At 38.5% G+C, this 21,028-nt stretch overlaps 1 protein-coding gene and 1 long non-coding RNA gene across 2 annotated transcripts in view; both read right to left on the bottom strand.

Annotated features, from left to right (window-relative positions):
• Nucleotides 1–2,160, bottom strand: part of LOC123519809 (NK-tumor recognition protein-like) — a 145,855-nt gene extending 143,695 nt beyond the window's left edge. The window contains exons 1-4 of the mRNA XM_045281326.1: nucleotides 1,968–2,160; nucleotides 1,273–1,433; nucleotides 903–1,058; nucleotides 475–627 (exon numbers count right to left, since the gene is read on the bottom strand). Of these exons, the coding sequence (XP_045137261.1) occupies nucleotides 475–627; nucleotides 903–1,058; nucleotides 1,273–1,347 (384 nt within the window). The 5' untranslated portion in view covers nucleotides 1,348–1,433; nucleotides 1,968–2,160. The remainder of the gene's footprint in view (nucleotides 1–474; nucleotides 628–902; nucleotides 1,059–1,272; nucleotides 1,434–1,967) is intronic.
• Nucleotides 2,161–2,289: 129 nt separating this feature from the next.
• LOC123519808 lies at nucleotides 2,290–20,572 on the bottom strand. The gene is made up of 2 exons (XR_006679094.1): nucleotides 20,398–20,572; nucleotides 2,290–2,479 (listed from the first exon to the last, which is right to left on the bottom strand). It is a non-coding gene; the product is annotated as an uncharacterized LOC123519808 (long non-coding RNA).
• Nucleotides 20,573–21,028: the final 456 nt, after the last annotated feature.

Here is a 21,028-nt window from a genome sequence, read left to right as displayed (position 1 = left end):
ATGTACATAAATGATCATGCCAAATCTTGGTTTATAAAACACATGACTTTCTGAGAGGTAAATTTCTCAAAGTAATTCCTTATTAATACACTGATTAAGGTGAAATTTGCTTGTTTATGGATAAAAAAATCATTCAGTGAATGAGCATAAAAGATTCAGCACAAGCACCCACATTACATGCTGCATAATGTAAGGATTAACATGCTCATATCACAATCAAGAAGACCTGGTTTCAAGTCCCAGGCATGGTGAAGCAATTGGACAAGCTTTTTAATGTGTAGCCTCTGTTTGCTAGCAACAAGTAGTACAGAATGTAACCCAAGAGGTTGTAACCTAACTGTCCCAGTATGTGGAGTGTGAGTGGTCTCACTCCTACCCAGTGATCAGTAACTACAAGCTTAGCTCCTTTTATAGAGAAACAAATGGCTGTCTGGGTGACCAGCGGACAACTGTAGGCAAATGACACACACTCACTGTGGAAGGAAGTTCAGCACTTGTACAGCTAGGACAGAACCACTCTTCCACTGGCACCTGATCCAGTGGAGGGTCAAGGCACTCCAGGTGGTAGCCCAAGTCACAGCCATCACACAACAGTAGCCGCTCCTCCCGGTCACACTCATTGCACACCTGGACAGAAGGACTCATCTCAGGAACAATCTTTAGCACAATTAGTATCTGAATAATTTTCCTGCACAAATATGAGTTTCTGTGAGTCTGGACAGGTGTTATTTGGATTTTCTCTTTGCAACAAGACAACTTTAAAAATTCTTCATATCTTATTCATAACCATTGTTATGGATGAGATTAAGTAATGAGGTTATGTAACAACTGGGTTATGTGTCTGCCTTCATCTACTGTACCAAAATAAAGTCTCTCAAAAATAAATGCAGTATGATTGTTACCTCACAATAGGTGGGGTTGTCAGTTTCAGAAATCAGCACCAACTCAGACTCCTGTTTTTTAATTGGAATTTCCCGATCCACTTTCTCAGTCTGCAGGGTTAATCGTACCAACACCTTGGTAAATGCCTTACGATCTTGAGGGCATGATGGATTTGTCTGTGTGAGAAAAGAACTGCAAGAATAATAGTGATTCCTACACTCAGCTTCATGGTTAGTAATTCATGATTTCATTACATGATGCTAATTTACCTACTTTCAACATTTTTTATCCTTACTGTCCCAAACTCAAATTTTTAAAAGACAATTCAAATTAGACAAAAAAAAGAAAACAGCAATTATCCTTCAATCCACTTACATCTTATCAACTAACCTTTGCCCATTCAAGAATACAGATGAGGCAGAAAGTGTGTTCACAAGCCTCTGGGGAACCAACTTCTCCTCGCATGCACCCGAGACAGATGGCACAGGTCTCTGCTCCAGGCACTTCACTGCTGCTGTCTGTATCTCCCGAGTCTGCATCATCATCACCTTCTGGAGAAATCAGATGCATCTTATAAATGTGGCAACCTTCTACAAAAGCACATGTCATATAAATGTGTCAACGGCATTAGTAATGAGATCTTTCATTTTGTCTCTGGCTATCTTATTATGTTCATGAAATTGATTATTGAACTACATAAACAGGCCTCCATTAGCTTTAATATGTAGTTGATTTAAAGTTGCACTGTTTCTCCAAGTCATATATTTTGCTATACTGAGACTGTAATTAAAATTTGATTTTACAATGTCAACAAAATGATAGAATGTAGTAGTAGTAGTAGTAGTAGTAGTAGTAGTAGTAGTAGTAGTAGTAGTAGTAGTAGTAGTAGTAGTAAGTAATGGTAGTAGTAAGTAATGGTAGTAGTAAGTAGTAGTAGTAGTAGTAGTAGTAGTAGTAGTAGTAGTAGTAGTAGTAGTAGTAGTAGTAGTAGTAGTAGTAGTAGTAGTAGTAGTAGTAGTAGAGGTAAGAAAAGAAAGGGATGAAAGAAGAAAATACAATAACAACATGATGCCAAACCAAGTTACCTTCAGTGAGAGTAAGGTCATGTGCAGCACTATCATCAATGGGACCAACAGCACCTCCCTTCTCTTCCTCTGCAACACTCACATGACTACTGGTGGCTCTGTGGAGTGGCTCCTGCTTCTGCTGCTGCTGCTGCTGCTGCTCCTCCTCCTCCTCCTCCTCCTCCTCCTCCTCCTCCTCCTCCTCCTCCTCCTCCTCCTCCTCCTCCTTTTCCTCCTCCTCCTTCTTCTTCTCCTCCTCCTCCTCTTCTTCCTCCTTCTCCTCCTCTTCCTCTTCCTCTTCTTCCTCCTTCTCCTTCTCCTTCTCCTTCTCCTTCTCCTTCTCCTCCTCCTCCTCTTCCTCTTCTCTCTCTGAACTGCTTGAGATCATCTTCCACCTTTTCCTGGCCCTTTGCTTCTCCTTCTTGGTGCTTCGCACACTCTCCCCCAAGTCTTTACTTGTGCAAGAGGGAAGCTCAGTCTCAGAATCAGACATCTTGGGAGAGGCTCTTCTTTAAGTAACGTTGAACATCATTCTAAGAGAAATTTAAGAAAAAAATCCTAATTAAGTTAAAACAACACATGCAGATCATCATAATAACTTAAACTGAGTTTCAGTCTATCACAATGAGAGTTACTTGACCATATGTGTGTGTGTGTGTGTGTGTGTGTGTGTGTGTGTGTGTGTGTGTGTGTGTGTGTGTGTGTGTGTGTGTGTGTGTGTGTATTTACCTAGTTGTAGTTTTACAGGACCTGGGCTTTATGCTCATGTGGCCCCGTCTCCATATCTACACTTATCCAATTTTTCTTTCAAGCTATGCACACTTGTTGCAGACACTACTTCTTCACTCAAACTGTTCCACGTCTCAACACATTTTTGTGGAAAACTATATTCTTTAACATCTCTCAGACATCTTCCCTTTCTCAACTTTTTACTATGTGATCTTGTGCTTCAAATGTCAGATTCTTCTCTCAGGATCAATTTCTCATTATCCACTTGGTCCATTCCATTGATCAATTCATAAACTTGTATCAGATCCCCTCTCTCCCTTCTCTGTTCCAGGGTTGGTAGATCCATAGCCTTCAGTCTCTCCTCATATGTCATTCCTTCAAATTCTGGAACCATTCTTGTAGCCATTTTTTGTAGTCTCTCCAACTTCCTTATGTGTTTCTTTTTATGAGGGGTTCACACTACTCCTGTATATTCCAATCTGGGTCTTATTATAGTACTTATCAATTTCTTCATCATTTCTTTGTCCATGTAGTGAAATGCTAATCCAATATTCCTTAGCAAATTATATGTCTCTTGAAAATTCTATCAATATGGCTTACCAGTTGATTGTTTTCTTCCATCGTCACTCCTAAGACCTTTTCTTTTCTTACTTTCTCCAGTTCTACTCCATCTCCCATCTTATAGATTCCCACGGGTCATCTTTCACTCTTTCCCATTTCCATTTTCCTTTTTTACTTTCTCCAGTTCTACTCCATCTCCCATCTTATAGATTCCCACTGGTCGTCTTTCACTCTTTCCCATTTCCATGACATGGCTTTTGTCCACATTGAATTCCATTTCCCACTTTTTATTCCATTCCCAGATCTTATTTAGGTCTTTCTGCAATATTTCACAATCCTCTTTTTGCTTTATAACTCTGCAAAGTTTTGTATCATCCACAAACAGATTTATGTAGCTGTTCACTCCTTCTGGCATGTCGTTTATATATATACGAGGAAAAGTATTAGCGCCAATACTGACCCCTGTGGCACTCCGCTGTCTACTGCTCTCCACTTGGACTTCATATCTTTAACTACCATCCATATTTCTCTCCCCCTCAAATAATTTTCCATCCATCTCAATGTGCTTCCTTTTAAGCCACCCTTCTCCTCTAACTTCCACAGTAATCTTGCATGTGGTACTCTATCAAATGCCTTTTTTAAGTCAAAATAAATACAATCAACCCATCCCTCTCTCTCTTGTACTCTATCAACTATTCTAGACTAGAAACTCAGTAAATTTGTTACACACGACCGTCTTTTTCTAAAAACCAAATTGGCTATTTGATATTAATTTGTTGTCTTCAAGGAACTCGATCCATTGTTTCTATATTATTCTTTCACACATCTGTGTGTAATTCATCTCGGTCACCTCGGTCGCCTGCTGGTCACCCAGCCAGTCTTCCCCATTACGGAGCGAGCTCAGAGCTCATGAACCGATCTTCGGGTAGGACAGCGACCACATCAACACACAACACACACTGGGAAAGCGAGGCCACAACACCTCGAGTTACATCCCGTACCTATTTACTGCTAGGTGGACAGGGGCCACACATTAAGAGACTTGCCCATTTGCCTCGCCGCTTACCGAGACTCGAACCCGGCCCTCTGAATTGTGAGTCGAGCGTGCTAACCACTACACTACACGGTGTGTGTGTGTTTATTTACCTAGTTGTAGTTTTACAAGGCCTGGGCTTTATGCTCGTGTGGCCCCATCTCCATATCTACACTTATCCAATCTTACTTTAAAAGTGTGCACACTCATTGCGGACACTACTTCTTCATCTAAACTGTTCCACGTCTCAATACATCTCTGCGGGAAACTATATTTTTTAATATCTCTCAGACATCTTCCCTTTCTCAGCTTTTTACTATGCGATCTTGTGCTTCGGATGTCATATTCTTCTCTCAGGATCAGTTTCTCATTATCCACTTGGTCCATTCCATTGATCAATTTATAGACTTGTATCAGGTCTCCTCTCTCCCTTCTTTGTTCCAAGGTTGGTAGATCCATAGCCTTTAGTCTCTCCTCATATGTCATCCCTTCAAGTTCTGGGACCATTATTGTAGCCATTTTTTGTAGCCTCTCCAATTTCCTTATGTGTTTCTTTTTATGAGGGGTCCACACTACTCCTGCATATTCCAATCTGGGTCTTATTATAGTATTTATCAATTTCTCCATCATTTCTTTGTCCATGTATTTACCTAGTTGTATTTACTTAGTTGTAGTTTTACAGGGCCTGGGCTTTATGCTCGTGTGGTCCCGTCTCCATATCTACACTTATCCAATTTTCCTTTGAAACTATGTACACTCTTTGCTGATACCACTTCCTCACTCAAACTGTTCCAAGTCTCAACACATCTTTGCGGGAAACTAAATTTTTTAACATCTCTCAGACATCATCCCTTCCTTAGTTTCTTACTATGCGATCTTGTGCTTCTAAAGTCATATTCTTCTCTCAGGATCAATTTCTCATTATCCACTTCATCCATTCCGTTAATCAATTTATAAACTTGTATCAGATCCCCTCTCTCTCTTCTCTGCTCCAAGGTTGGTAGATCCATTGCCTTTAGTCTCTCCTCATATGCCATCCCTTTAAATTCTGGAACCATTTTTGTAGCCATTTTTTGTAGTCTCTCTAATTTTCTTATGTGTTTCTTTTTATGGGGAGTCCACACAACTCCTGCATATTCCAATCTAGGTCTAGGTGTGTGTGTGTGTGTGTGTGTGTGTGTGTGTGTGTGTGTGTGTGTGTGTGTGTGTGTGTGTGTGTGTGTGTGTATTTACCTAGCTGTTTTACCTAGTTGTAGTTTTACAGGGCCCGGGCTTTATACTCGTGTGGCCCCGTCTCCATATCTACACTTATCCAATTTTTCTTTAAAACTATGCACATTCGTTGCTGACACCAGTTCCTCACTCAAACTGTTCAAAGTCTCAACACATCTTTGCGGAAAACTATATTTTTTAACATCTCTCGGACATCTTCCCTTCCTCAGTTTCTTACTATGCAATCTTGTGCTTCTAATGTCATATTCTTTCAGGATTAGTTTCTCATTATCCACTTGATCCATTTCGTTAATTAATCTATAAACTTGTATCAGATCCCCTCTCTCTCTTCTTTGTTCCAGGGTTGGTAGATCCATAGCATTTAGTCTCTCCTCATATGTCATCCTTTTAAATTCTGGAACCATTCTTGTAGCCATTTTTTGTAGTCTCTCCAATTTCTTTATGTGTTTCTTTTTATGGGGGGATGCAAACAACTCCTGCATATTCCAATCTGGGTCTTATTTCAATACTTATCAATTTCTTCATCATTTCTTTTGTCCATGTAGTGAAATGCTAATCCAATATTCCTTAGCAAATTATATGTCTCTCTGAAAATTCTATCAATGTGACTTACCGGTTGATTGTTTTCTTCCATCGTCACTCCCAAGTCCTTTTTCTTTTTTACTTTTTCTAGTTCTACTCCATCTCCCACCTTATAGATTCCCACTGGTCGTCTTTCACTTTTCCCCATTTCCATAACATGACTTTTGTCCACATTGAATTCCATCTCCCACTTCTTTCTCCATTTCCAGATCTTGTTTAAGTCTTTCTGCAGTATTTCACAATCCTCTTTTTGTTTTATGACTCTGCAAAGTTTCACATCATCCGCAAACAGATTTATGTAGCTGTTCACTCCCTCTGGCATGTCATTTATATATATGAGAAAAAGTATTGGCGCCAATACTGACCCCTGTGGCACTCTGCCGTCTATTGCTCTCCACTTGGACTTCATATCTTTAACTACCATCCTTATTTCTCTCCCCCTCAAGTAATTTTCTATCAATCTCAATGTGCTTCCTTTTAAGCCATCCTTCTCCTCTAACTTCCATAGTAATCTTTCATATGGCACTTTATCAAACGCCTTTTTTAAATCTAAATAAATACAGTCAATCCATCCCTCTCTCTCTTGTACTTTATCAACTATTCTAAGGTAGAAACTCAATAAATTTGTTACACACGACCGACCTTTTCTAAAACTAAATTGGCTATTTGACAATAATTTGTTGTCTTCAAGAAACTCAATCCATTGTTTCTTTATTACTCTTTCACACATCTTGCATATTACACTAGTTAGTGATACCGGTCTGTAACTTAAAGGTTCTTCCTTCCTTCCGCTCTTATATAAGGGAACCACCTCAGCTCTTTTCCATTCTACTGGTACTGTTCCATTTTCTATTGAGCATTTTATGATGTTGTATATAGGACTTGCTAGTTCTTCTCTACATTCTTTTAACATTCTGCCTGAGACTTCATCCGGTCCCACTGCCTTCTCCTCATCTAATTCCGTCATCAACTCTTTTATTTCAAGCTTGATTACTTTAATCTCTTTCATATGGACAGTCTCTCTATTACCCTGTGGTCTTTCAAATTTGGATTCGTTAGTAAAGACCTCCTGAAATTTACTATTTAACAGTTCTGCCATACTTTTTGGGTCTTCCACCATCACGTTCTCTCCTTTTAATCTTTCTATTGTTTCTTTTTGCCTTATTTTTCCATTTATGAATCTGTAGAACAATTTGGGTTGTTCCTTACATTTTTCGACAATGTCCTTTTCATAGTTCCTTTCTTCTTCCTTTCTCACCTTAGCATATTCATTTCTTGCTGTTTTGAAGTTTTCCTTATTTTCTGGATTTCTGTTTCTCCTCCACCTTTTCCTTGCTCCATCTCTTTTCTCCTTTGCCCTTGCACACTTTGCATTAAACCAATCTTTCTTTCCTTCTTCTTTAGGTCTATATTTCGGGACATATTCCCTGACTCCTGTTTTGTATATTTTCACAAACAAGTTATACTTCTCTTGCACCATCTCTGAGTTTTCCATCTCCTCCCAGTTTACGTTTTTAAAATAGCTCTTGAGGTTCTCAATATCAGCCTCTCTGTAATTTAATCGGTCTCCTTTGTATGATTCTTCTCTATCTTCCTTTCCCTCTTCTATATCCATTTTTAATATTACATGGTCACTCTTTCCCAATGGGCACTTATATCTTATATCATCATTCATCTTGTAAAAACCAGGTTCAATTTCGCCGGCTCATCGTTTCCTCTGAATCTTGTGTTTTCCTTTACTCTTTGGACCATCATATTATCTACCATTAGATTCAGGAATCTATCTCCCCAGGCTTCTTCCCCCATACCACTTTCATAATTTTCCCAGTCCACTTCTTTACAGTTGAAATCTCCTACTAATATCACTTTTCTCCTTTCTTTAATGATACTCGTAAGACTCCTTATTGTGTCATTTATCATGTCTTTATATTCTTGATTGGTCCATGAATTTGTTTTTGGTGGCACATATGTTTCAATGATTGTTAACTCCTTTTTATTAATATGTATCTTAATATACAGTATATCTGATTTTCCTTCCCCAAACTCCACTTGATTTCCCACCATCTCTTTCTTTAACATCATCATGACTCCTCCTCCTCTTTTACCCACTCTGTCTCTCCTCCTCCATATATTATACTTTTTATCTATGTCTATTTTTATTGCCTCATTTAACTTTGTTTCCACCAGGCATACAATATCTTTATTCTTTATGTAATCTCTTAATTCTAATTTACTTGATAAAACCCCATCTATGTTTGTATACATAATTTTTAATCCCTTGTTCTTATCATTTTTAGTTAAACTTACTCCATTTTTTTTCTCTTTCTTCTCTCTTGTGTGTGTGTGTGTGATTCACTGTTTGATCTGCTGCAGTCTCTGACGAGACAGCCAGATGTTACCCTATGGAACGAGCTCAGAGCTCATTATTTCCGATCTTCGGATAGGCCTGAGACCAGGCACACACCCCACACCGGGACAACAAGGTCACAACTTCTCGATTTACATCCCGTACCTACTCACTGCTATGTGAACACTACGTGAAAGGAGACACCCAAATATCTCCACCGGCCATAATCATCTCTGGCTTGTAAGCCAGCGCTCTAACCACTGAGCTCTTTTGTGTGTGTGTGTGTGTGTGTGTGTGTGTGTGTGTGTGTGTGTGTGTGTGTGTGTGTGTGTGTGTGTGTGTGTGTGTGTGGATTTACCTATTTGTGTATTACAGGGCCCGACCTAAGCTCTCTGTGACCTGTCTCCTTGTCCACTCCTGTCATATCTCTCTTTCATCTGACTCACACACACCGCATCAATGACATCACTGCTCAGTTTATTCCACTTATCAATGCTACGATGCGGGAAACTGTATTTTCTCACGTCATTTAGACAGATGTCTTTTGTTAGTTTTTTTCCATGTCCTCGGAGATGATTACTTGTGGTCACCTTTATCAACTCTCTGTCCAGTATGTCAATCTTGTTCACTAATTTATACATAGTTATCATGTCTCCTCTTGTTCTTCTCTCTTCTAATGTGGTCAGCCCCAGCTTCCTCAGTCTTTCCTCATAGTCTAACTCCCTGAGTCCTGGTACCATCCTTGTTGCCAGCCTCTGTACCCTTTCCACCTTCTTCACATTTTTCTTCATATGCGGTGACCAGACACATGCTGCATATTCTAACTGGGGTCTTATTAAGGTACATAATATCTTCTTCATCATTCCTTCATCTAGGTAGTGGAATGCAAGGCCAATATTTTGAAGCATGTTATATGTTTTCCAAAAATCTTGTTAATGTGTTTCTCCGGTGACAAAGTGTTTTGCAGTTACTCCTAAGTCTTTCTCCTCATTGGTCTCTTTAATTTTCTCATCACCCAGCCTGTAATCCCTGTTTGGTCTGTATCTACTTCTTCCCATTTTCATAACATGGGTCTTGTCTATATTAAATTCCATCTGCCACTCCTTACTCCACTCATATATTTTATCAAGATCTTCCTGTAACTTGTTACAGTCTTCCATATTCTTTACTCTCCTCATAATTTTAGTATCGTCCGCAAACATGTTCATGTAACTGTCAATTCCTACTGGCATATCATTAACATAAATAAAAAACATGATGGGACCCAACACTGACCCTTGTGGAACTCCACTGGTTACCTTCTTCCACTCGGACTTCCTTCCTCTCACCACTGTTCTCATTTCTCTTCCCATTAAGTAATTTTCCATCCATTTTGCTAGTTTATCATTTACTCCTCCAATCTTCTTTAGTTTTAACATCAGTCTATAGTGTGGTACTTTATCAAAGGCCTTTCTCAAGTCCAGGTAGATAGCATCCACCCATCCCTCTCTATGTTGTAGTATGTCAGTCACTATTGAATAAAACATAATAAATTGGATACGCACGATCTTCCTTTTCTGAAACCAAACTGTCTTTCACTCAGAATGTTTTCACTTTCTAGATACTCACTCCACTTAGCTTTAATTACTTCTTCACATACCTTGCACAATATACTAGTCAACGATACTGGTCTATAATTTTGCGGTTCCATTCTACTACCATTCTTATATATAGGCACAATGTCAGCTCTTTTCCACTCTTTCGGTACTAATCCTGTTCGTATGGAGGTTTCCACAATATCAAATACGGGGTTCAACAATTGATCCTTACATTCATTTAGCAACCTTCCAGATATGCCATCAGGCCCCATTGATTTATTAATATCCAGATTGCTTATAATTATCCTTACATCTTCCTTAGTAACCATGATGTCCTGCATTTGCTTTATTTCCGTAGGCCTTCCTCCCATAAAATGCTCCTCCTTTGTAAACACTTTGCAAAAGTTGTCGTTCAAAATTTCAGCTATATCTCTAGCATCCTCATATACTTCTTTCCCATTTTTTACCTTTTCTATTGCCTCCCTTATATTTAGTTTTCCATTTATGAATTTGTAAACATTTTTGGGTCACTATCACAGTTTTCCACCACCCTCTGTTCATATTCCTTCTGTGCTGTTTTCCTTACTTCAACATATCTATTCCTTGCTGTTTTGTAAACTTCCCTTATATGGTTTTAATTTGCCCTAATATAATTTAATTTTTCCTCCCAGCGTTCCACAATCTTATTCGTGCTTAATTCCGTATCCAGCTCAAAGCTTAGGACATCATGATCGCTTTTCCCCAAGGGACATTCATGTTCAATTTCCTCTTTTAGAGAGATTCCCCTGGTAAATACCAAATCCAACCTTGTTGCAACATCTTGTCCCCTGCACCTTGTTGGTGATCTCACCCACTGTGTCAAGTTATTTGTTGCTACCTTTAACAATTCCTCTGCCCACTCACCACCGTTCACCAGTTCGTAGTCTTCCCACACTATTTCTTTGCAATTAAAGTCTCCAACTATCATCACTCTATACTTTCTGATGAGTTCTTGCTTCATTCTGTCTAGAGTATTTTTCATCACCATTTTATACTGTTCATATTCCCAAGCACTGGTTCTGGGTGGTATGTATACTTGTTATAATATTAATGTCCCTCTTGCCATCTGTTATAAGCATACTTATCACTTCCTCATTTTTCTTACTATAGTTCACCTCCTTCACTATCAGATCTTCCTTAGTAAGAACCATTATACCACCACCTCCCTTATTTTTTCTATCATTTCTCCATACTTTGTAGTGTTTTACAACAAACCAGTCTAGCTTTATTTCGGGCCTTAGCTTTGTTTCCACTACACACATTATGTCCGGTTCGTTATTTCTTAGGTAATCCATACATTCTAGCCTCTTAGACAGAAATCCATCTATATTCATGTAAGTCACTTGTATTCCATTCCTAGTCTCATTCTTCCATGTAATGTCTATTCCGTCTGTTTTATCCACCACTTCTTTAGCCTCCCACTTCTCATCCTCCAAAAAAACTTGGTCTTTTCCTCCTCTGTTCTTTTGTCATTCCTCTCTTTCACTTCAGTTACAAGCTCTTTCATTTTCATTCGCTCATCCTGTGACATATTTCTTCTTATGTAAATTGTTTTGGTTTCCTCCGAGTCCTTAAGTTTCCAAGCCTTCCTCAACAAGGCCTCAGCTGCCACCTGAGACTTTAATTTTAATTTTAATGGTCTATTCTTCCCTTCCTCAAAAGCTCCCAATCTCACACTTTCTTCTACTTCAGCATATAGGTCCTCTTCTTCCACAGAGATCTTGTTCAGTAAAGACTTAATCCTGTCATTTTCCTTATCCCTCCTGTGTGTATTCACCTAGTTGTATTCACCTAGTTGTAATTTTACAGGGCCTGGGTATCATACTCGTGTGGCCCCGTCTCCATATCTACACACATCCAACTTTCCTTTAAAACTATGCACACTCCTTGCTGACACCACCTCCTCACTCAATCCATTCCACACCTCCACACATCTTTGTGGGAAACTATATTTTTTCACATCCTTCAAGCATATTCCCTTGGCTATCTTTTTACTATGCGATCTTGTAGTTCTACTAAGTTTTCCTCTCTCAACATCATTTGCTCATTATCCACTTCATCCAGTCCATTCAACAGTTTATAAACCTGTATTAAATCTCCTCTTTCTCTTCTTTGTTCCAAGGTAGGCAAATTCATTTCTTTTAATCTCTCCTCATAGGTCATTTCTGCCAATTCTGGAACCATTTTGTTGCCATTCTCTGCAATCTCTCCAACTTCCTTATATGCTTCTTTTTATAAGGGGACCAAACCACTCCAGCATATTCCAATCTTGGTCTAATTACCATACTAATTAATTTCTTCATCATATCTTTATCCATATAATGGAAGGCTAATCCAATATTTTTATCAAATTATACGTTTCTCCAAACATCTTATCAATATGAGCCTCAAACTGCCCATGGTCTTGTATTATCACTCCCAAATCCTTTTCCTTTTCCACCTTTTTCAACACTACTTCTTCACCCATCTTATATGACCCTCTTGGCCGTCTTCCACTCTTTCCCATCTCCATCACATGACTTTTGCTCAGATTAAATTCCATTTGCCACCTCTTGCTCCACTCCCAAATCTTATCCAGGTCTGCCTGTAAAATTTCACAATCTTCTTCACTCTTCACACACCTACACAACTTCGCATCATCCGCAAACAAATTAATATAACTGTTTACTCCTCTGGCATGTCATTATATATACCAGGAAAAGTATTGGTGCCAGCACTGAGCCTTGTGGGACTCCACTCTCCACCACCAACCAGTCCGACCTTGCATCCCTTATTACCGTTCTCATCTCCCTCCATCTCAAGTAGTTTTCCATCCACTTTAACACTTTTCCTTTCAGTCCTCCATAAATCTCTACTTTCCATAACAGTCTCTCGTGAGGTACCTTGTCAAAAGCTTTCTTTAAATCCAAATATACACAGTCCATCCATCCCTCTCTCTCCTGTATTTTGTCAACCACTCTTGAATAAAAGCTCAGTAGATTTGTTACACATGACCTCCCTTTCCTGAAGCCAAATTGATGATCCGATAATAACTTATGATCCTCCAGGAACTGTATCCAATATTTCTTTATCACCCTCTCACAAATCTTACCGACCACATTTGTTAGAGACACAGGTCTATAGTTAAGAGGCTCTTCCTTACTGCCTCCCTTATAAATGGGCACCACTTCAGCTCTCTTCCACTCTACTGGTACTTCCCCTGTTTCTAATGAACACCTTATAATATCATATAATGGATCAATCAATTCTTCTCTACACTCCTTCAATAATTTTCCTGAAACTTCATCTGGTCCCATCGCTTTATCATCTTTAAGTTCCTCCAACATTTTATATAACTCCTTTTCAGGTATCTTAATGTCCTCCATGTGCACATTTCCTTGTACATTCTGTGGCTTTACAAACATTGTTTCTTCAGTAAATACTTGCTGAAACCTATTATTTAGCAATTCCGCTATATTCTTAGGGTCATCTACTATCCCTTGCTCTCCTTTTAATCTTTCAATGGACTCTCTCTTTTAAGTTTACCATTTATGAACCTGTAAAACAATTTTGGATGTTCCTTACTCTTGTCTACAATATCTTTTCAAATTTTCTTTCTTCCTCCTCCTTACCCTCACATACTCATTTCTCGCCACTCTATAATTCTCCTTATTTAGTATATTCCTGCTCTTTTCCATCTTTTCCAAGCCACATCTCTCTTTTCCTTAGCCTTAACACAAGTTGCATTAAACCAATCCTTTCTTCCTTCCTCTCTTGGTTTATACTTTGGTACAAATTTCATAACTCCTTCTTTATAATATTTCATAAAAATCTCATATTTCTTTTGCACTTCTCTGATTTGTAACATCTCCCAATCTAATTTTCTGAAATAATTTTTCAAACTTTCTGTGTCCATCTTTCTATAATTCAATCTACCACTCCTGTATGTCTCATCCTTCCTTCGCTGTGTTGTTGCTATCTGCATTTCCATAACCACATGATCACTCTTTCCCAAAGGACACTTGTATTGTATATCTCCACATAGGTACACTTCTCTTGTTAACACCAAATCCAGTCTAGCGGTTCATCATCTCCTCTATATCTAGTATTTTCCTTCACCCTCTGTTCCATCATATTTTCCATCATTAGATTAAGAAATCTCTCTCCCATGCTTCTTCTCCAACACCACTTACTAGATTTTCCCAATCCACCTCCTTACAATTAAAATCTCCTACTAGTATCACCTTTCTTTTCCAGATAATACACTTTCCAAACTCTGTAAAGTATCCTTGATCATATTGTCGTATTCCCTTAATGTCCAAGAATTTGTTTTAGGAGGTACATAGGTCACCATGATTATTAATTCTTTTCCATCACTTTTATCCTTATGCTTATCACTTCTGTTGTTCTTCCCATACCAAACCTTATCCACATTTATTTATTTCTTCGTCATAATCATAACTCCTCCTCCACCTTTACTCTCCTATCCTTTCTCCATATATTATATTTATTATCCAAATTTATCTTTGTTTTTTCATGCAATTTTGTCTCAGTCAAACACACTATATCAGGCTTCTCCACTATCATATAGTCTTGCAATTCCAATCTACTTGACAGTATCCCATCTATATTAGTATACATTACGGTCCACCCACTGCTCCTTCTAGGGGTTCCTCCGTATTCCTTCTTTCCACATACCACTTTCTGACTCTCTCTCCTATAACTCTCCAAAAAAAATTTTCTCTTTCCTCCTCAGACCGCTCATCATTTTTCCTTCTCGCCTCTTCCACCAATTCCTTATATCTTCTCCTCTCTTCCTCATTTCTATTCTTTCTCACAAACACCTCTTTACAACCTTCTATCTCTTAACTTTGATGTTCTATATAGGACATCCTCCAGATTGTTGTGACTTCAATACTACTTTAATCGGTCTGTTCACTCCTCCTTATACGGACCCAGTCTATGGATCTCTTCCACTTCTTCTTGTAGGTCTTTTTTTCATCATCATTTAGATTTTTGAACAGATCTCTTACCGTTTTCAATTCTTCCTTAATTCTCTTAGGCTTATATGTTATATTTTGTTCTTTCATCCCAAATATTAACACACTCTTCTTCTTTTCTGCTATTTCCTTATCAATGTTTCCTTATTCTTCATTACATTAACCAGTTCCTTGGACCTTTCTTTTTTGTCTTCCTTCAACTGATCTTTAATTATTTCTTGTAATCCAACCATCTCTGCTTCCCTCGACTCAGTCCATTGTGTTTTCTTCAGTTCCCATTCCCTTTCAAGTGTGTGTGTGTGTGTGTGTGTGTGTGTGTGTGTGTGTGTGTGTGTGTGTGTGTGTGTGTGTGTGTGTGTGTGTGTGTGTGTATTTACCTAATTGTATTTACCTAATTGTAACATACGGGAAAGGAGCTATGCTCGTACTGTCCCGTCTCCATATCTACTAATGTCCAGCTTTTTCTTAAAATCATGAATATTCCTTGCGTTGACCACTTCCACGTCTAAACTATTCCATGTTTCCACCCTTCTATGAGGGAAGCTATATTTTTTCACATCTCTCCTATAAGTGGCCATTTTAGTTTTTTCCATGCCCTCTCGACACTCTTTCATTCCACATACACAGATCTTCCCTATCCATTTTTCCATGCCAATCATCACTCTATATATTGCTATCAGGTCTCCCTTTCTCTTCTGTTTTCCAGGGTCGGAAGTTGCATTCTGTTCAGTCTGTCTTCATAAGTCAAATCTCTTAAGTCAGGCACCATTTTGTTGCAGCCCTCTGTACTTTCTCTAGTTTCCTTATGTGTTTCTTTAAGTTCGAGCCCACTGTATTGTTACATATTCAAGCCTTGGTCTTATCATTGCAGTAATTATTTTCTTCATCATTTCTTCATCTAAATATCGAACGCCACTCTTATGTTCCTCAATAAGTTCAATACTTCTCCAATTATTTTGTTTATATGTCTCTCTGGCGATAGGTCATTGGTAATTGTCACCCCAAGGTCTTTTCTTCATGACTGGTTTTATGTCTTCATTTCCTATCTTGTACATACTCCTGATTCTTCTTTCACTCTTGCCAAACTCTAATTTCTTGCATTTTGTCGTGTTGAACTCCATTTGCCATGTACAGCTCCATTTCCATATTCTGTCCAAGTCTTCCTGGAGTAGTTCGCAATCTTTGTCACATCTCACTTTTCTTAACAATTTTGCATCGTCTGCAAATAGGCTCACATAACTGGACACCCCATCCACCATGTCATTTATGTAGACCGCAAACATTACTGGTGCCAACACTGATCCCTGTGGGACTCCACTCTCCACCAAGCCCCATTCTGATGGTCTGTCCTTAATTATTGTTCTCATTTCTCTTCCTACCAAAAAGTCTTCCATCCATTTTAGTAAACTGCCATGCACTCCTCCTACCATTTTAAGTTTCCAGATCAGTGTCCGGTGTGGTACCTTATCAAAGGCCTTTTTTAAATCCAGATATATTCCATCAGCCCAACCATCTCTTTCCTGTGTGTAATTCACTGTTTGATCTGCTGCAGTCTCTGACGAGACAGCCAGACGTTACCCTACGGAACGAGCTCAGAGCTCATTGTTTCCGATCTTCGGATAGGCCTGAGACCAGGCACACACCACACACCGGGACAACAAGGTCACAACTCCTCGATTTACATCCCGTACCTACTCACTGCTAGGTGAACAGGGGCTACACGTGAAAGGAGACACACCCAAATATCTCCACCCGGCCGGGGAATCGAACCCCGGTCCTCTGGCTTGTGAAGCCAGCGCTATAACCACTGAGCTACCGGGTGTGTGTGTGTGTGTGTGTGTGTGTGTGTGTGTGTGTGTGTGTGTGTGTGTGTGTGTGTGTGTGTATTTACCTAGTTGTATTTACCTAGTTGTAGTTTTACAGGGCCTGGGCTTTATGCTCGTATGGCCCCGTCTCCATATCTACACTTATCCAATCTTACTTTAAAAGTGTGCACACTCGTTGCAGACACTACTTCTTCATCTAAACTGTTCCACGTGTGTGTGTGTATTTGTGTGTATTTGTGTATTTGTGTGTGTATTTACCTAGTTGTAGTTTTACATGACCTGGGCTTTATGCTCGTGTGGCCCCATCTCCATATCTACACTTATCCAATTTTTCCTTAAAACTAAGCACATTCATTGCTGACACCACTTCTTCATTCATACTGTTCCACGTCTCAACACATCTTTGTGGGAAACTATACTTTTTAATATCTCTTAGACATCTTCCCTTCCTCAGCTTCTTACTATGCGACCTTGTGCTTCGACTGGCATATTCTTCTCTCATCCATAGCCTTTAGTCTCTCCTCATATGTCATCCCTTCAAGTTCTGGGACCATTCTTGTAGCCATTTTTTGTAGTCTCTCCAGCTTCCTTATGTGTTTCTTTTTGTGAGGGATCCACACTTCCGCATATTCCAATCTGGGTCTTATTATAGTACTGATCAGTTTCTTCATCATTTCTTTGTCCATGTAGTGAAATGCTATTCCAATATTCCTTAGCAAATTATATGTCTCGGAAAATTCTATCAATATGGCTTGCCGGTCGTTTATTTTCTTCCATCGTCACTCCCAAATCCTTTTCCTTTTTTACCTTCTCCAGTTCTATTCCATCTCCCATCTTATAGATTCCCACTGGTCATCTTTCACACTTTCCCATTTCCATGACATGGCTTTTGTCCACATTGAATTCCATCTCCCATTTTTTACTCCATTCCCAGATCTTATTTAGGTCTTCTTGCAGTATTTCACAATCCTCTTTTTGCCGTATAACTTAGCACAGTTTCGCATCGTCCACAAACAGATTTATGTAGCTGTGTGTGTGTGTGTGTGTGTGTGTGTGTGTGTGTGTGTGTGTGTGTGTGTGTGTGTGTGTGTGTGTGTGTGTGTGTGTGTGTGCTGGAATGCAAAATTAAGTATTATATTGGTAACTTGTCTGTGCCTACCACAAAGAATCATGTAATGCTCTATCTAGGTCAGTATTAATCTAGTTATGCCTGGTATCAATAACACCTTACCCAGGCCAAAATAGCATAAGTAACATTTCTATCATAGATTTATTCATTTATTAATCTATTAATTCTCTCTTTCTTATGTAATAAATTATTTCTGTAATGGGCATTCATTTTTCTAAACTATGACATTATATCTAATTCAGAAATTTCATTGTTTCTAAACTAGCAGAGAGTGCAAGTAATATTACACACATATGAGGATTTGGGCATATACCCTATGTAGTTTTAAAATGGTATATGACAGCAATGAGTTGTGTAAGATTATTCAGTAATTTGGTAATTTCAACAACTTTGAGGAAGTCCATGGTCAAAATTATACTTTTCTTATGTCTTCTGATGTCTTAAGAATGATAATCAGATTCAAAACTATCAGAATTGTCTCACTTTACTGTCTTGGATATCCTCAACAAAAGAGTACTAACTGTGATACTAATAAATTTAACTTACCTACATAGCAATAGTTTTTCAAAACTTAGTCTAACAATGTCAGAATTTTCTACACAGGTGGACTTCATTCCCTGTCTTCCAGATACCTCTCAAAGTTGTTTTCTTGTCAAGATTCCCACATTATTAGGAAGGTAAGACTTCAGATCAATTTTTAAAAATCATTACTTGAAAGTACACTTGAAAGTACCAAAATATTAGTCACTTTTAGTTTTCAATAAAATTTTCCCATTAATTTCCCAAGAGCATTAATCATACAAGATTTAATAGAGGAAAATTATTTCATTTTTTACTTAATTAAGCATTATCATAATAATTTTCACATTATACATTCTTCTTTCCTTTTTTGCAGCAACTTATTACTCTTATGTTTCCTTTAAACCCAATCATTCATTTGTTCCCAGCTAAATTTCAGAAAGGCAGCATTTACAACAAAAGTCTTTCTTAATTCAACCTGTTCCTCATGAAGTGGCTCTGGTTTCTTCAATGCTTCCACAATGTTTCTGCATTGACATCATAATGGACATCAATACATCACATTCCTCGTGTAGTATAAATCACACTTTGCGATGCCCACAGAACTTCTATAATATTTTATATTTCCAAATAATGTTATGAGGCACTAATAGCTGATTAGTGAGTCGTTTAACTTCCATAGATTTATTTACATGGAGAAATTCTTGAAGATGCCTAGTTGTCTGAAACTAGCTCTGTTCATTGTATGGTTCAACAATAATCAAAGCAATTTTTTTTTTTTTTTTTTTTTTTTCAAAAATAGTACATAGTGTTGACACTCTGTTCTGGGAGATTACTCCACAGATCTGTTAAGCAGGTGAAGGCACTGTGAAGTTCAGTCAGTAACTTTTGGCACTCAATCATGTCACCATATAATCATTTCCATATACACCAAAATTTATGAATGCAGTTCTTTTAATATTTGACTATATGAGAAACTTTAAGACCATGTATTATTCAAGTTACTCTCCTCTGAAAATTTTCAGTTACTTCAATGTGCCTTTTGAGATAATCATACCATGTCTGAGAAATAATTTTTGGATGAAGTCTTATTACGGTAACAAACATGGTGTTAAACATTTTTTATCTGGTTTGCAAATGTTTTCTTGATTGTTTGACAACTCCAAGTTCAAAACTGATCCTTTATTGAGCCTAGTACAAGAATAACATACCTGCCACACTACCCTGATTCAGTAGTGAGGTCTTGATAAACACCAAAGATAGAGACTTTAAAGAAATTTTCTGGAATTCTATATAAATTTTGGTTGTTATTGTACTTTTTACCTCTATGTAATGTGCTTAATTTCCTGCCAGATCTCTCATGACCAAAAAATTAATCTCCTTCCTGCCCAATGAGACTGATTCCTTATTGTGTTTAATTAAAATGCTCCAATGGGGAGACACGACAGTTGTAAAGATGGATTAGGATAAGTAGTTGTGCTATGATCTAATTAAAAAACAAATAGTAGTAATAGTAGTACTGTGGTGGTGGTGGTAGTGGAAGTGGTAGTGGTAGTAGTAGTAGTAGTAAAATAGTAGTCGTCCTAGCTATAGTAGTAATAGAAAATTTTCACGTTTTTTTTTTTTTTTATGTGTAAATGATATCAGATTGGCGTCAGATGCTAGGGCACTAGCCTACTTTCAGAGATTGCCACAGTTGCATTTTCCCTTGGCCGCTTCCCGGTCAACCCCTACAGCGCGACAACATCAGTGGCAAGGAGTGACAGGACAGTAGCACCTGTGACTGTGAGGAGTGTCAGGATGGCACAGAGCCACCGTTGTCTCTCCTCGCCATAAGGCTGCCCTGTTGCTAATACCCACTCATGTCTATCCTATGCCATGGCCAAATATTACTCACAATGATTACCAGAAGCCTCCCAAAGCCTGCAGTGGTGTGGCAGATAAAGTGATCGCGATGTGTGAAAATTATTTTTCAGATGTGAAATGTGGTGTTTACGTATTGGTTCCTCGCTGCCTCGCTAGGGGGGACGTGTCGTCTGCTGTCCCTAGTCACTCTTCAACTTGTTCATACAGAATTCAACGGGGCTCTGTAACATGATTTGCCTATGTAAATATTAAGAGAAGACAACATTTTGGCATTCTATAGTCAAATATTGAGGTTGAGATTTTATTTTTTATGGTCCTTATGTTCACTGTGTGTACGCACTGCGCACACAGCCTTTCGTGTACTATTACGTGCTGCATACTCCTTGTGGCGTAATTAGCTAGCTAGTGGCTAGGTTTCCATCAATGCCGACATCAGAAGTTCTATAAACCTGCAGTATTTAACCTATGAAAATAAACTTAAATAGACATTTTGTATCAACGAGATTTCAATCCCAGTAAATATAATGCATAAATATCTACATAAAAGCGGGTTCACACGTGTCAATCAATTTGCGACAAAATTTGCAAGTCCATCGACTGGAAAACCCAGTGACAAAACAAGACCAACATGTTAGTCTTGCTCAGTCGATTTGCGACTTGTT

The sequence above is a fragment of the Portunus trituberculatus genome, chromosome 46 (genome assembly GCF_017591435.1).
Source record: "Portunus trituberculatus isolate SZX2019 chromosome 46, ASM1759143v1, whole genome shotgun sequence".
In the NCBI taxonomy this organism is placed as follows: domain Eukaryota; kingdom Metazoa; phylum Arthropoda; class Malacostraca; order Decapoda; family Portunidae; genus Portunus; species Portunus trituberculatus.
Note: the sequence above shows the minus strand (reverse complement) of the source record. Positions and strands in the feature narration are given on the sequence as shown.